General features: G+C 19.0%; 1 protein-coding gene across 1 annotated transcript; it reads left to right on the top strand.

Annotated features, from left to right (window-relative positions):
• Positions 1 to 6,565: 6,565 nt before the first annotated feature.
• Positions 6,566 to 16,553, top strand: G6M90_00g060920 (uncharacterized protein; the record flags this gene model as incomplete). Its single annotated transcript, XM_066130711.1, has 8 exons — positions 6,566 to 6,577; positions 6,622 to 6,991; positions 7,416 to 7,635; positions 7,701 to 8,042; positions 8,241 to 8,820; positions 10,710 to 10,727; positions 13,610 to 13,624; positions 16,548 to 16,553. The coding sequence occupies 8 exons, from the start codon at positions 6,566 to 6,568 to the stop codon at positions 16,551 to 16,553; spliced, it is 1,563 nt and encodes a 520-aa protein (XP_065986782.1).
• Positions 16,554 to 18,880: the final 2,327 nt, after the last annotated feature.

Here is an 18,880-nt window from a genome sequence, read left to right as displayed (position 1 = left end):
ATATAATAACTTATAAATTTATAATATAAGTATTTTTTTTTTATATTATTAATTAATTATTTTAATTAATTTATATTAATTTATAATTAATTTACTTTATAGTTAAATAAAATTATATATATAATATAAGTATTATATAAGTATAAAATCTAAAATAATATTAGGTTATATTAGGCTAAGAATAATAAGAAACTAGAAAAGTAAACTATTAGTATAATTAGTATTACGCTATAGCTACTAGCTAAGGCTATTTTATAATAGCCTTAGCTACTATTATTATAAAAGTAAACCTTATATATTATAATAACTTCACGTTTATAACTTATATTAAATTATTCTAAAAACCTAAAATACCTATATATATAATATATTTATATAGTTTACTTTTACTTATATTTTAAGTTAATTTTATTTTTTTTTATTTAAGTTATTTACTTTTTTTACTATTAAAATTATAACTAATTATAAGTTATTACCCTTATATATATATATCTTTTATAAGTACTTACTAATATCTACTATAATTATTTATAAATAATAATAATATAGGCTTTAAAAGTGCTAAAAAGCCTAATATAAGTAAGTTATTTATTATAACTTTTAGAGGTTAAAAGCTAATAAAGCTTAAAAGGTAATATAATTAATATTAAATTAAAAGCTTTTTATAATAAAAAAAATAGTTATTATAAAGCTAAAAATCTTAATTTAATAAAAATTAAAAAAAATAATAAAGCTATTAAAAATATAAAAAAAAAAGCTTTTAAAAATATAAAGCTAAAATATAACTCTAAAAAAGCTATTATATTAGCTATAAAAAAGCCTAATAAAGCTAGTAATATTAAGGGTAAAACTACCTAATAAATTTATATTAATAGTTTTACCTCTTTTAAAGGGGTAATTATTTTAATTAATATTTAATAAGCGTATTTCTTTTATTAGTTTTAAAGGTAATTATAACTTATATTTTTTTTAAGCTTAACTTAAAACTTTAATTTATTTATATTTATTATAATTATATTTTTATTATTATATTATTTTTTTTTAAAATTTATATTATATTTATTTTATTTATTATAAATTTTTTTTTTAATTATAATAATTTAATATTTATAATTATATTATAAAAGTAAATTATTATTTTAATATATTTAAAATATAATATTTTTTTATTAATAATTTTTTTTTATATATATTTATTAAGAAATTATTATAATTTTATTAATTTAATAAAATTTTTTTATTTAAAGCTTTTAATAAATATAATTTTATTTTTAAATTAAATAAAAAAGTTTATAAATAATTTATTTTATTATTATTTTATTTAATTAAGCTTAATAAAAATTATTTTTTTTTATAAAAATTAGTATATATAATAACTAAATAGCCTAAAAATATAGCTAAATTATAATTAACTTTTTTATTATTTTTAAAGTAAAAAGCTACTTAGCCTTAAATTTTAATTAAAAAATTCTAAAAAATAAAAACTTATTAATTATAATTATTATTTATAAATATTATATTTATAATTAATTTATATTATATTAAATTTTTTTAAATTATAAATATAATTTTATTATTATTAAATAAAACTTTTATTAAAATTAATTTATATTTTACTTAAAAGCTAATATAAATTAATATTATTATTATAAAAAAACTTTACCCTTTATAATAAGAGGGAAAACTATAATATAAAGCTATTTTTTATTAACTAACTTTATAATATTTTTCTTAATTTTTCCTTTTATTTCTTTTTTTTATTTTATTTTTTTAGTTATTTTATTAAGTTTTTTAATTTTTTTAATATTTTTAGCTTTTAATAATATATCTTTTTTCTTATTAATATTTTTTATAATAATAGCTTTTTTATTACCCTTTTAAGCTTATTAGCTTTAATCCCTAAAATTATAATAAGTAACTTATTTATATTAGGCTTATTACTTTTTTTAATATTAGTTATAATTATAATAAGGTTATTAATTACTAATTAAGTCTAATATTAGTAAGCTATAATACTTTAAGGAGCAATATAAAGCTAGAGACTTATAAGTAGCTGCTTTATAAAGTAATTTATTTAAATTAGGTATATAAAAGCAAAATAAAGTAATTATAAGGAAAATAATAAGCTTTATAAAAGTTAAAACTTTATTAATTTATATTATATTAAATTACTTTAAGTTTTTTAGAGTATAACTTATATAATTATAAGTTATTATTATTATTATATATATTTTTAATATATAAAGTTATAAGTTTTTACTAGTATATAAAGTTATAAATTACCTTTTAAGCTAGTAAATTTAATATATTATAATATATATATTATTTTTTAAATTATATATTACTATTAAATTAGCTAGGTATAGCTATTAATTATATTACTAGTAGGTCCTGGTAATTAACTAGCCTTTTTTTTATTTTTTTTATTATAATTTAATAAAAAAACTTTATATTATTTAATTTTTAAGAAAAAAATATTATTTAATAAGCTTATAAAGCTTTTATACTTAAATAATAATAATTTTTTAAAGTATTATAATATTATTTTAAAAGCTATTAATTAATATAATATTTTTAAGTATAAATAAGCTTAGTTTTATATTAATTATTTATTTTATAAGGTTATTTATAATAAAATTTATTTTTTATAAAAAATTAATTATATTTATAATTATATATATATATTATTAAATAATAAAAATAAACTTAAAAAAAAAAGTTTTATTTTTTTTTTATTTTTTTTAATATATTTTATTTTAACTTAAAGTTTATTTATATTAAGTTTAATTTAATTTTACTTAAAGCTTTACTTAAATTTTAAGGTTTTTAATAGCTTAAAATTTATTTATATTAAGTTTAAGTTAGCTTTACTTAGAATTCTACTTAAACTTAAGCTTTTAGCTTAAGTTTATAATAATAAAATATATATATATATATATATATATATAAAAGTAATAACTTATAATTAATTATATTATTATAATAAAGTTTTAATAATAAAAAAGTAAATAATTTAATTAAAAAAATAAAATTAACTTAAAATATAAATAAAATTATATAAATATATTATATATATAAGTATTTTAGGTTTTTAATATAATTTAATATAATTTAATATAAATTATAAATATAAAATTAATTTACTTTTATTAATTTATAGTTAATTTGCTTTATAATTAAATAAAATTACACGTATAATATAAGTATTATTAATTTACTTTTATAATAATAATAGCTAAAATTATTATAAAATAGCCTTAATTAATAATTATAATATATAATTAATTCTTTTAAAATAATTTCCCCTCTAGAAAAGATAAAACTACTAATATAAATTTATTTAGTAGCTTTAGCTTTATAAGCTTTTTTAGCCTTTTTAGCCTTTTTAGTTTTAGCTTTACTAGCTTTATTAGCTTTTTTTATAGCTAGTTTTATAGCTTTCTTAATATTATATTTTAATTTAATATTTTTAAAAGCTTTTTTTTTTTTAAATTCTTAATTATTTTTATAATTTTTTTAATTTTTATAAAATTAGGATTTTTAGCTTTAAAATAAGTATTTTTTTATTATAAAAAGCTTTTAATTTATTAATAATTATATTACTTATTAAGCTTTATTAGCTTTAACCCTTAAAAGTTATAATAAGTAATTTATTTATATTAGGCTTCTTATTATACTTAGTTATCTTATTATTATTAATAAGCTAGTCTGGTTAATCTTATTTTATAAGAACTTATATTAATAAGTATATACTTTATATATAATAGTTTATAAATAGCTATAGTAAATATTAGTAAGTAGTTATAATACTTATAAAAGATATATATATATAAGAGTAATAACTTATAATTAATTATATTAGGTCTTAATAATAAAAAAAGTAAATAACTTAAATATAAAATTAACTTAAAATATAAAAGAAAGTAAACCTTATAAATATATTATATATACAAGTATTTTAGGTTTTTAGTATAACTTAATATAAGTTATAGCTATAAAATCATAATAATATATAAGGTTTAATTATATAATAATAGCTAAAATTATTATAAAATAGTTATAACTAATAAGCTATAACACGGTATTAATTATACTAATATATTTAATATATTATAATATATAAATAGTTTACTTTTTTAGTTTCTTATTATTTTTAGCCTAATATAACCTAATATTATTTTAGATTTTATACTTATATAATATTAATATTATATATATAATTTTATTTAATTATAAAGTAAATTAACTAAATATTAATTAATATTAAAATAATTTATTTTTTTTAGTTTTTTATTATTTTTAGCCTAATATAACCTTATATTATTTTAAATTTTATATTTATATAATATTTATATTATATATATAATTTTATTTAATTATAAAGTAAATTAATTAAAAATTAATAAATTATTCTTTTCTTATTATTACTTATATTTAGCTTATTAAATTTTAATAATAAATATAAGCTTAATAATATTAAGCTAAAATTATAACTAATTTTAAATAGCTTTTAATATTAGTTTTTAAATACTTTTATAATAGCTAATATTATTAGACTTAATAAATATAAGTTAATAATATAAATAAACTTTTTTTAGGTATTTTTTTTTATATTTTATTAGTTATTATATATAAATTATATTTTATTAGTTATTATATATAAATTATATTTTATTAGTTATTATATATAAATTATGTTTTATTAGTTATTATATAATAAATTATATAATATTAAATTTATAATTAAGTATATAAATTATAATACCTAACTAGGGTCTTTTACTAGCCTAGTATAATAGTATAATATAATTAGCTATATAGGATAATCTAAGAATAAATTTTATTTTAAGAGATTTAAAATATATTTTATATAATATAAAAAATATTAAGTAGAAATAAAGCCTATTATAAAAGTAATTTAAATAAGGGTAGCTATATAATAGTAATTAGCTTAAAAGTAATAATAAGCCTTATTACAACAAACACTAATTAAGTAGGTAGATTATTAATATATAGTTTCATGTAGCTTATTAAACATTATATATATTATTTGCGACAAATACTCTTACACATAATTAATCACACTTCCGTAATTAATCTTCCTAGACCTATAAAAGGTACCGCATGTAAGTGTCTGGCGAGTATATTGACAACTGACTAGATAATTCTGACGAATATCTAAAGCTAAAAAAGAAAGAACCAGAAAAACAGAGCTCGAGGAGCCTATAAGCTCGCCGCTGCTAATCTCGCTTCGCCAGTCCCCAATTAGCAGCTTGTCCATAGAAGCGAGAGCGTAGCCGAGCTATTCTCGAGCCTAGCCGTTACACCGAATGCCTCCATCTCCTGTAGTAACTCTAGTGTTGTCATCTAGCCTTACGATTAGTATTGTGTTCGATATTATTTTTATACACGTACTATTGCGGGCTCTTACAGTCATGTCTGTAATTATAGTAAAGCCCCCTGATTAGAAGGCACACTTTCTAACTCCTGGAGTTGTAGTCGGATAACATGTGAGACCATAGCAGCAGTCCTCGTTACTAGTGCAGGTCTCGAACGACACCTTACAGTTCGTTTGGGCCGCGGCTAAGGCAGCTAGCACTGTTAGAACGACTAGATACTTCATGGTAGAGATGGATATTAATAAGAGCTTAAAGGATAAAATTAAGAGTAAGGAGGAAGTTAAGCTTTAACATAAGGAGGAAATCTTTACTACTTTATATACTCGGTTATTTAGGTCTGCTAAGCGTAGTATCAATATGCTTTAATGTTCTTAAGTAGAATAGAATACAAAACGTATAATGAGACACGGCACAGCACACGGCACGGCACGCACACGGCACAGCACACGGCACGGCACGCACACGGCACGCACACGGCACGCACACGGCATAGCACGCACACGGCACAGCAGTATAAGAAATAGCGAGATATACCTATTGGTCAGGGCGTGGGGCCCACATTAAATATTAGATAACTAGAACGCAAAGGGAGAGCCTCCCTTCTCCCTTTCGTTAGACTAGAACTTACTACTACTCAATTAGTGTCTACCGTAACGGGGCCCGTTCCGACTTCTAAGCCAATTACCACCTTACCTCTACCCCTATTTAAATTACTTTTATAATAGGCCCTGTTCCCGCCTAATATCCCTTACACTTTATAAGACGCGTCTTAAATCTCTTAAAATAAGGCTTATTCCCAGATTATCCTATATAGCTAATTATATTATACTGCTATACTAGGCCTGTAAGTCTTACACGCGTCTAAGCAAAGTACAGCGCGTCTAAGAATAAGACTAGAGAATACTACTATACATATATACATGGCTTCTCCTTTTTCTTCCTTTACCCTCTTTAAAAGGCATTAAACCTATCTGATATTATGGGGAGACCATGCAGCCCACAGCCTGTGCCCCAGATATGCCGGCAGCTACAGCCAGAGGAAGCACAACGCATTGCATCACTTGGCCTCTACTTAAATCAGCCAGAATCGGCTGTTATCTGTACAGAGTGTGGCTTCTCCTTAAAGGCCAATAGCGACCGTGTGTCTTGGCACCTCAGGGAGAAGCATGGCCTTTCAAGTAAGACGAGATGGGGCCTAAATAAGCTAATTAACTCGCTATAGCTCCTAGATCCTCGCCAGTTGCCGCCTAGGCAAGATGGTTACCCGCAGCACCCGTATTTGGCTTTGCAGAGAGGTGCTGCCTACTCCTATTATCACTTCCGCTCCATAAGCCATGATCTCTTATCTCGACACCTGAAGAAGGAGCACCGCCGCAAGGTCACGGTAAGGAGGTCATTGGGGTACTGGTCGCGAGACCACATTCAGGATGATGTCCTCTTTCAGAGCTGGCCTCCCGGTGATATCCTTGCCGCCTGGCGCGTGTCCGCCTCTGCCGTAGAAAAGCCTACTCTGGCTCCCCTGGCTATGAAGGACGCCGAGTTAGACAGGCAAGCCAAAGCCATCTGTGCCGCCGAGCTACAGCGCCTCACCAGTGCGTCGTTGCCTTCGACGCTCCAGTCATCTGCGTGACCCAGCCCTCGTACGGCCAGGGAGCCGTTGTTGCCCATCCTCGTGAGCATCTGGATGCGCCGGACAGGATGGGAGGCTATCTTCGCGAATACAAACCGGCGTCTCTTCATTGCGTTATATCAAACGCCCATGAAGGTGGATGGGCCCTACTATCTTGGGCGTACGAAGGGAAACCGTTTGAAAGCCCGGCTAGCAACGAGGCCAGGCTGCGTGTTATCGTACACGCGCTGGACAGGCTGTTTAATCGATGCGCGGATACAGTCACCCACACGTACACAGCAATACGACGATAGGTGCGCGGGAGATTTGCCGATCAGCCGTACAAGGCGCCTTTCCAGCTTGTTGCGCATGAGCGCTCAGAGCGCCAATATTAACGGCTGTTGAAGGGATGCCTCTGTATATGGCTGCTGCTCTGGCGGATCCCGCGTTTAACCGCTACGGCTTTAACAAAGCGGATAATCATACGAGCAGGGTCAGGCCTTACGGAAGCTTTGGGACGACCCGGTATGGTCAGAGACCGCCACCACCAGACAAGACAAGACGGCGAAGAGTCTTGACAAGGCGGAAAGTGGCCGAGAGCCTGCGGCTTCCGGTCAAGACAGTAAGGTAAAAAACGTGGAAAACAGCCGCGCTAGGGGTTAGGGTGGAGAGCTTAACGGCATGCTTAACAGCCTTAGCCCTGAGGACGAGGACAATTCAAACAGCGACATTAGCAGGGAGGAGGACTCTGATTACCAAGATGACAGCGATGATAACGATAACGACGATGGGATCATCACACCGCCCTCCTCCTACTCGGAGCAAGGTCAAACGAGTCAAGTGGGCGGCACTGACGATGATAGCGATGATGACGAGGAAGCTACTCCTAGGCCTAGACAGGATCAGCAACTCGATGTTATACACCGATTCTGCCTTTTTATGGCAATGAAGGACTTTAATAATGGACAAGCAAGCGCTACGTTGCTTGTCTATTTTAGCGCCGTATACGGGCTTTCTGGCGAGAATGGGATAGAGTTCGCGCGCCCAGTCACCTATACAACGCATCTCTCTGGGATTATTTACTGCACGCGTCTTATACTCTTAGAAGGGACGCTGCTTTGCGTGGCCCACCAGTACATACAGCATCCAGCGCGGCTAAGGCGCGGCCAGCTTAAGCTACTCCGTTAAGTACGGCGAGATAAGATATGCAACGGTAAACTCTCGCCTCTTAGAGAGTTTCTTAGCCTCGTGGCACACGGCATAAGTTTAAGCCGTGCAGACGGACCAGCGTTTCTCTTTGAGTGGAGCAAAGACAGAAAGAAGATCTCATGGGACAGCAAGCACCACTTGACCACGGATAGCTTCCGTAGTCTCCTCGTAACAGCGGCCAAGCAGGTTACAAAGCAGTGCAAGTATATGCTCTTTGGCTGGCAGCCATCTCAATCGCATTTCCAAGAGCTTCGCGACCGCTTATCCGATAAGAAAGCCGGCTACTCCTTCGTGACAGATCCCGCTAATGGACTTTCTGATGCATATCTCCAGCTTATAAAGAGAGCCTGCATCGCGCCCATGGACGGTCTCCTGCAGAGGGATCGCGTAGGGAGCGGCGGAAGGCGCTGGGACATGCAAGCTATTACAAAGTACATCGAAAAGCACGATAAGCTTCTGAAAGATCTAATGATCACTGTACATGGATATGGAGGCCAGGGCAGCCGTATATCTGAACTTCTTACACTTAGGCATGCCAATACGTCTTCTCAGCTTCGTGGCGTTGTTCTATATGCAGGGTCCATTTGCTGTATTACTCAACACGTAAGGAACCAATTAAGCACGAACAAAGAGTTCCAAGTGGCGAGATTTCTTCCAGATAAGCTGGGTGGGCTCATGTACCAGTATCTTGTATACATTTAACCAACAGTCTCTATGCTTCGGCGCGTCTGTCTCAAGAAAGACAAGGAAAAGGCCCTTCTCTTTACTCCAGCTGCTACAGAGCGTATTTAGAAGACATCAACATTCTCAAAGCATCTTAAGCAGCTCAGTTAAAGAGTACCTACAGCGCCGGTAGGCATAGGCGCCCAGCTCCATCGGCAACTCTTGGCCTCTACTAGATGGAGAATTGCCCTGGAGTCGATATAGGGGATAAAGCGGCTCGTGATGTATTCGCACGCACGTGGGGATTCCATATTACTGCTATTACCCCTAAGCCGACTAGAATTATACTTTAGGGTGAGAGTAATCCCCTAAGCATAAATTTATTAAGTATAAAAATATTATTTTTATAACTTTTATAAATTATTAATTCCCTTTAAAAAAGATAAAACTATTAATATAAATTTATTAGGTAGCTTTACTCTTAGTATTATTAGCTTTATTAAGCTTTTTTATAGCTAATATAATAGCTTTTTTAAAGCTATATTTTAGCTTTATATTTTTAAAAGCTTTTTTTTTTATATTTTTAATAACTTTATTATTTTTTTTAATTTTTATTAAATTAAAATTTTTAACTTTATAATAATTATTTTTTTTATTATAAAAAGCTTTTAATTTAATATTAATTATATTACTTTTTAAGTTTTATTAGCTTTTAACTTTTAAAAATTATAATAAATAACTTATTTATATTAGGCTTTATATTAGGTAGCTTAGTACTTTTACTTATATTATTATTATTTATAAATAATTATAATAAATATTAGTAAGTGCTTATAAGAAATATATATATATAAAAGTAGTAACTTATAATTAATTATATTAGGTTTTAATAATAAAAAAGGTAAATAACTTAAATAAAAAGGAATAAAACTAACTTAAAATATAAGTAAAACTATATAAATATACTATATATATAGGTATTTTAGGTTTTTAGTATAACTTAGTATAAGTTATAAGTATAAACTATAATATATAAAGTTTACTTTTATAATAATAATAGCTAAGGCTATTATAAAATAGCCTTAGCTAGTAGCTATAATATAATATTAATTATACTAGTATATCTAATATATTATAATATATAAATAGTTTACTTTTTTAGTTTCTTACTATTTTTAGCCTAATATAACCTAATATTATTTTAGATTTTACACTTATATAATACTTATATTATATATATAATTTTATTTAATTATAAAGCGAATTAACTATAAATTAATAAATTATTAATTATTATTAATATTATAAGTATAATATTATATATTACTTATATATAAGAAAAAAAACTAGTAATTTAGCATAAAATATAAAAAAAGCTATTATAAATATTAAGGTAATTAATATAATTAATTTAAAAAGAAAGTATTATTTTAATTTCCCTTATACTTTATAAAAGCTAATTATAATTATTAAAAAAAAAAGTAAATTATATTATATTTTTAAGGTAGCCTAGAATAATAGCTTTATAAACTACTTTAATTCTACTATTATTTTAGGCTAGCTTACTAATATTAATATATTTTTATATACTAGGTTATAAACAATTATTATATACGCGGTAAAGTATTATAATAAATCTAAGAAAACTAAGCTTTATTATATACTTATAAATTATAATAAACTAGCTATATTTATAGCTATATATATATATTATTAAATAATAAAAATAAACTTAAAAAAAAAAAAGTTTTATTTTTTTTTTTTATTTAATATATTTTATTTTAACTTAAAATTTATTTATATTAAGTTTAATTTAATTTTATTTAAAGTTTTACTTAAACTTTAAGGTTTTTAATAACTTAAAATTTATTTATATTAAATTTAAATTAATTTTACTTAAAACTTTACTTAAATTTAAGCTTTTAACTTAAATTTATAATATATTTTTTTATTTATTTATATTATTAAATAACTTTTTTTAAAGTTAAATATATATATATTTTACTTTTATTTTTATTTATTTTAACTTTTTTATAAAATATAAAATAATTTTTTTAAAAAATAAAAATATTTTTATTTATTTATTATAACTTTTTTTTTTTTTTAATTATTTTAATATTTTAATTATTTTAATTAAAATTATTTAATTACTTTTTTATTTATATTTTTATTATTATTTTATTTTAAAATATTTTTTTTTAAGTTATTTTATTTATAAATATAAAAAAAAAATATTTATTATTATTATTATATTTAATTTAATATTTTTAAATTATTTTTTTAGTTTTAATTATAATTATTATTTAAGTAAATATATTATTAAAAATAATTTAAATAATAAAAAATTTTTTAATAATAATAAAATACTTAATTTTTATATATTTTATTATTAATAAATTATAAATATAAGTAAAAAAAATATATACTTAAATTTAATATAATTTATAAAGTTTATTATAATACTTATAAATATTATTATTAAAAAATATATATTTTTATTAAAAATATAAAATTATATTATTAATAAAAAAAATTATATATTTATATATTAATAAGTAATATATTATATTTATAGCTTTTAAGAAAAATATAATTAATAATTAAAAAATATATTATATTAAATTTTTAATTTTATTTATTTTTATTATAAAAAAATTTAAAATTATATTTAATTATATTTATTATAATTTTAAAGTAATTTAAGCTATTAATATTTATAATTAATTTTTTAATTAAGCTATTATTTTAATAAATACTTTTTTAATTTTTAATTAATATAAGTAAAACTTATTATAAATTAATAAGCTTATTTTAATTAACTTTTTTTATAAGTAAAATAATATAATTACTTTTATTATTTAGATTATTATTAATTAGTATAAGTTAATTTTATATGTAATTTTATTTAATTATAAAGCAAATCAACCAAATATTAATATTAATATAAGTTAGTTTAATAATAATACTTAATTATATATAAAATTTATTAATTATATTAAGTTATTATTTAATTTATAATTTTTTTTATTTATTATATTTTTTAGTTTTTTTTTTTATTATTATTTTAACTTTTAATAAAAATATTATTTATTAACTTACTTTTTTTATTATTATTTTAATTTTTAATAAAAACTTATTTTATAATAATATTAATTTTAATAATTAATATAATATTAATAATAAAAATAATATTAATTTAATTAATAATAATTTTAATTTTAATTAATTATTATTTTTTAATATTTTACTTAATTTTAAGATTTTTTAATATTATATTTTTAATATTATTTAGTTTTAAAAAGCTTAAATTAATTATATTATTAAGCTTATTTTTATTATATATTTTTTAATTTATATTTTATTTAATATTTATATTTTTAGGTTTTATATTATTTATATTTTATTTAATACTTTTAATATTTTATATTAAATATTTTTAGCTTTTATTATTAATACTTTATATTATTTTAATATTAGCTTATATTTAAGTAATTTTAATTTATTTATTAATTATTAATATATTATATATTATTTTTTTCACTTTATAATAAAAGGGAAAACTATAATATAAAGCTACTTTTTATTAACTAGCTTTATAGTATTCTTCTTAATTTTCCCTTTTATTTCTTTTTTTTTTTTACTTTTTTAGCTATTTTATTAAGTTTTTTAATTTTTTTAATATTTTTAACTTTTAATAATATATATTTTTTTTTATTAATATTTTTTATAATAATAGCTTTTTTATTATTTTTTTAGGCTTATTAGCTTTAATTTTTAAAGTTATAATAAGTAATTTACTTATATTAAGCTTATTACTTTTTTTAGTATTAGTTATAATTATAATAAAATTATTAATTACTAATTAAATCTAATATTAGTAAGTACTTTAAGAAGTAATATAAAGCTAGAAACTTATAAGTAACTACTTTATAAAGTAATTTATTTAAATTAAGTATATAAAGGTAAAATAAGGTAATTATAAGGAAAATAATAGGCTTTATAAAAGTTAAGTATAGATTTTATTAATTTATATTATATTAAATTACTCTAAGTTTTTTAGAGTATAACTTATATAATTATAAGTTATTATTATTATTATATATATACTTTTATTAGTATATAAAGTTATAAATCACCTTTTAAGCTAGTAAATTTAATATATTATAATATATATATTATTTTTTGAATTATATATTACTATTAAATTAGCTAGGTATAATTATTAATTATATTACTAGTAGGTTTTAGTAATTAACTAGCCTTTTTTTTATTTGTTTTATTATAATTTAATATATTATTTTTTTTATTTTATTATTAATTTTTTTAATTTTAATTTTTTTATTTTTATTATATTTTTATTTATTTTAATTATTAAAAAAATTAATTAAACTTTTTTTATTAAGGTTTTTAATTTTTATATATTTAATTAAAATTTTATTATATTTAATTATTTTATATTTTATATTATATTACTTTTATTTTTTTTTTATTTAACTTAATTATAAAATATTAATATTTTTAATTTTTAGATTTTTTTAATTTATACTTTTAATTTAATTTTAATTTAATTTTAAGTAGGTTTTTTTTTAATTTTTAATAATATTTAATAAAATTTTATTATAATAATATATTTTTTTATATTTACTTTAATTTTTATAATATATTATTTTATTTATTATTATATTTAACCCCTTTAAAAAAGGTAAAACTACTAATATAAATTTATTAGGCAGCTTTACTTTTAGTATTATTAGCTTTATTAGGCTTTTTTATAGCTAATATAATAGCTTTTTTAAAGTTATATTTTAGCTTTATATTTTTAAAAGCCTTTTTTTTTATATTTTTAATAGCTTTATTATTTTTTTTAATTTTTATTAAGTTAAAATTTTTAATTTTATAATAATTATTTTTTTTATTATAAAAAGCTTTTAATTTAATATTAATTATATTATCTTTTAAGCCTTATTAGCTTTTAACCCCTAAAAGTTATAATAAGTAATTTACTTATATTAGGCTTTATATTAGGTAGTTTAGCACTTTTAAAGCCTATATTATTATTATTTATAAATAGCTATAATAGATATTAGTAAGTGCTTATAAGAGATATATATATATAAGAGTAGTAACTTATAATTAGTTATATTAGATTTTAATAATAAAAAAGGTAAATAACTTAAATAAAAAGGAATAAAACTAACTTAAAATATAAGTAAAAGTAAACTATATAAATATATTATATATATAAGTATTTTAGGTTTTTAATATAACTTAATATAAGTTATAAATATAAAGTTAATTTACTTTTATAATAATAATAGCTAAGGCTATTATAAAATAGCCTTAGCTAATAGCTATAATATAGCACTAATTATACTAGTATATCTAATATATTATAATATATAAATAGTTTACTTTTTTAGTTTTTTATTATTTTTAGCCTAATATAACCTAATATTATTTTAGATTTTATACTTATATAATACTTATATTATATATATAATTTTATTAAATTATAATAAAAAAAATAAAAAAAAGGCTAGTTAATTACTAAGACCTACTAATAACACAATTAATAGTTATACCTAGCTAATTTAATAATAATATATAATTTAAAAAATACTATATATATATATTATAATATATTAAATTTACTAGTTTAAAAGGTAATTTATAACCTTATATACTAATAAAAATATATATATAATAATAATAATAATATATAATTATATAAGTTATACTTTAAAAAACTTAAAGTAATTTAATATAATATAAATTAATAAAGTTTTAACTTTTATAAAGCTTATTATTTTCCTTATAATTACTTTATTTTACTTTTATATACTTAATTTAAATAAATTACTTTATAAAGTAATTATTTATAAGTTTCTGGCTTTATATTACTCTTTAAAGTACTTACTAATATCAGACTTAATTAGTAATTAATAACCTAGAAAAGAAACTATAATTATAATTAGTACTAAAAAAAGTAATAAGCCTAATATAAGTAAGTTACTTATTATAATTTTAGGGATTAAAGCTAATAAGCTTAAAAGAATAATAAAAAGGTTATTATTATAAAAAATATTAATAAGAAAAAAAATATATTATTAAAAGCTAAAAATATTAAAAAAATTAAAAAACTTAATAAAATAATTAAAAAAATAAGAAAAAAAAATAAAAGGGAAAATTAAGAAGAATACTATAAAGCTAGTTAATAAAAAATAGCTTTATATTATAGTTTTCCCCTTTATTATAAAGGGATATATAATTTTATTTAATTATAAAGTAAATTAATTATAAATTAATATTATTATTTTTTTCTTATTTTTATTATAATATATATTTATTATTATTTATTTAATAAAACTAGATTTAATTTTATATATTATATAAATTTTTTATTTATTATTATATAATAATTATAATTTATATTTACTTAAATATTTATAAATTTTAAAAAGTTAATTAATATAAAAACTAAAAAAAATAATATATTTATTTTTAACTTAATTTTTTTTAATTTTTATTTTTTATATAATATATTTTTTAATTTATAATTATTAGTATATTATAATACTTTTAATAAAAAACTTATTATAAAAATATTTTATTTTTTAATAATTTTTTATTTTTATTTATATTAAGAATAAAATTTTTTATTATTATTTTTTATATATTAAATACTTATAAATATTATATAAAAAAATATATACTTTAAAATATAATAGCTTATAAATTTATAATATAAGTATTTTTTTTTATATTATTAATTAATTATATTAATTAATATTTAATAAGCTTATTTTTTTTATTAATTTTAAAAATAATTATAATTTATACTTTTTTTAAGCTTAATTTAAAACCTTAATTTACTTACATTTATTATAATTATACTTTTATTATTATATTATTTTTTTTTAAAGTTTATATTATATTTATTTTATTTATTATAAAAAAAATTTTTTAATTATAATAATTTAATATTTATAATTATATTATAAAAATAAATTATTATTTTAATATATTTAAAATATAATATTTTTTAATTAATAATTTTTTTTTATATATATTTATTAAGAAATTATTATAATTTTATTAACTTAATAAAATTTTTTTATTTAAAGCTTTTAATAAATATAATTTTATTTTTAAATTAAATAAAAAAGTTTATAAATAATTTATTTTATTATTATTTTATTTAATTAAGCTTAATAAAAGTTATTTTTTTTTATAAAAGTTAATATATATAATAATTAAATAACCTAAAAATATAATTAAATTATAGCTAATTTCTTTATTATTTTTAAAGTAAAAAGCTATTTAACCTTAAATTTTAGCTAAAAAATTTTAAAAAATAAAAGCTTATTAATTATAATTATTATTTATAAATATTATATTTATAATTAGTTTATATTATATTAAGCTTTTTTAAGCTATAAATATAGTTTTATTATTATTAAATAAAGCTTTTATTAAAATTAGTTTATATTTTACTTAAAAGTTAATATAAATTAATATTATTATTATAAAAAAACTTTATATTATTTAATTTTTAAGAAGAAAATATTATTTAATAAGCTTATAAAGCTTTTATATTTAAGTAATAATAACTTTTTAAAGTATTATAATATTACTTTAAAAGCTATTAATTAATATAATATTTTTAGGTATAAATTATTATAACCTAGCTATAAGCTATAGTATAAGTTATAAGAGTAGGCTAAACTATATAAGCTACTATATAATATAAGCAGGAAAGATTATAAAATAATAGTTAATATAAGCTATTAATAAAAAAGTGCTTATTATATATAAAGTAAGTAGTATAAGTAATTATAATAAAATTAATATAAGTAATATTATTATTTATATTTAAGGTAAATAATTATTATAATATATAAAAACTTTTAAATTTATTTTATAAATAAATTTTAGCTTTTTAACTTTTAATATAATTATTATATTAATTTAAGCTTTACTTATAACTTTTTAACTTTAATTACTTAGTTATAATTTATAATTTATTATTAATATAATACTTAATTACTTAGATTAATTATCTTAATTATTTTATTAATATAAATTATAATTAGTTTATTTCTTAGAAATCTTAGTTATTATATATTAAAAGCTTTTATTTAAATAATTATTATATTATTTTAAGTAATATTTAATAACTATTAAAATAATACTTATAATACTTATTTTATTTAAAATAATTATATTATTAGTATTTTAAAAGCTTTAAAGCTTTAAACCCTAGAATATTATAAATAAACTTATATAATTATATTACCCCTCTAAAAAAGGTAAAACTACTAATATAAATTTATTAGGTAGTTTTACTCTTAGTATTATTAGCCTTATTAGGCTTTTTTATAATTAATATAATAGCTTTTTTAAAGTTATATTTTAGCTTTATATTTTTAAAAGCTTTTTTTTTTATATTTTTAATAGTTTTATTATTTTTTTAATTTTTATTAAGTTAAAATTTTTAGTTTTATAATAATTATTTTTTTTATTATAAAAAGCTTTTAATTTAATATTAATTATATTATTTTTTAAGCTTTATTAGCTTTTAACCCTTAAAAGTTATAATAAGTAACTTACTTATATTGAGCTTTTTAGTACTTTTACTTATATTATTATTATTTATAAATAGCTATAATAAATATTAATAAGTACTTATAAAAATATATATATATATAAGAGTAATAACTTATAATTAGTTATAATTTTAATAGTAAAAAAGGTAAATAACTTAAATAAAAAAAATAAAACTAACTTAAAATATAAGTAAAAGTAAATTATATAAATATATTATATATATAAGTATTTTAGGTTTTTAATATAATTTAATATAAGTTATAAGTATAAAATTAGTTTACCTTTATAATAATAATAGCTAAGGCTATTATAAAATAGCCTTAATTAGCAGTTATAACACGGTACTAATTACGCTAAAATAATTTACTTTTCTAGTCTTTTACTATTTTTAGCCTAATATAACCTAATATTATTTTAGATTTTATACTTATATAATACTTATATTATATATATAATTTTATTTAATTATAAAGTAAATTAACTATAAATTAAAATTAATATAATTATATTAATAGGTTAAGTAACTTAGCCTTAAATATTAAATACTTATATTAAAATAAAAAAACTTAAGAGAAATTATTAAGCTTAAAATATTAGAATTTTATAATAATAACTTAAAAATACTTTAAGAATTTTTAATTTAACTTAAAGTATATTATTAATTTTACTTAAATAAGTTAATTAATATATAAGTAAAAGTATTATATACTAAAAAATATATAATAAGTATTATATTTATATAATTTAAATTCCCCTTTAAAAAAGGTAAAACTATTAATATAAATTTATTAGGTAGCTTTACTTTTGGTATTATTAGCTTTATTAAGCTTTTTTATAGCTAGTATAATAGCTTTTTTAAAGTTATATTTTAGCTTTATATTTTTAAAAGCCTTTTTTTTTATATTTTTAATAGCTTTATTATTTTTCTTAATTTTTATTAAGTTAAGATTTTTAGTTTTATAATAATTATTCTTTTTATTATAAAAAGCTTTTAATTTAATATTAATTATATTATTTTTTAAGCTTTATTAGCTTTTAACCTTTAAAAGTTATAATAAATAACTTACTTATATTAAGCTTTTTAATACCTTTACTTATATTATTATTAATAAGCTGGTTTAGTTAATCTTATTTTATAAAGGCTTATATTAATAAGTATATACTTTATATATAATAGTTTATAAATAGCTATAATAAATATTAATAAGTGCTTATAAAAGATATATATATATAAAGGTAATAACTTATAATTAGTTATAATCTTAATAATAAAAAAAGTAAATAACTTAGATAAAAAAGAATAAAACTAATTTAAAATATAAGTAAAAATAAATTATATAAATATATTATATATATAAGTATTTTAGGTTTTTAATATAACTTAATATAAGTT

This window comes from Metarhizium brunneum, chromosome 3, assembly GCF_013426205.1.
Source record: "Metarhizium brunneum chromosome 3, complete sequence".
Classification (NCBI taxonomy): domain Eukaryota; kingdom Fungi; phylum Ascomycota; class Sordariomycetes; order Hypocreales; family Clavicipitaceae; genus Metarhizium; species Metarhizium brunneum.
The sequence above is the reverse complement of the archived record's forward strand: the minus strand, read 5'-3'. Positions and strand labels throughout refer to the sequence as shown.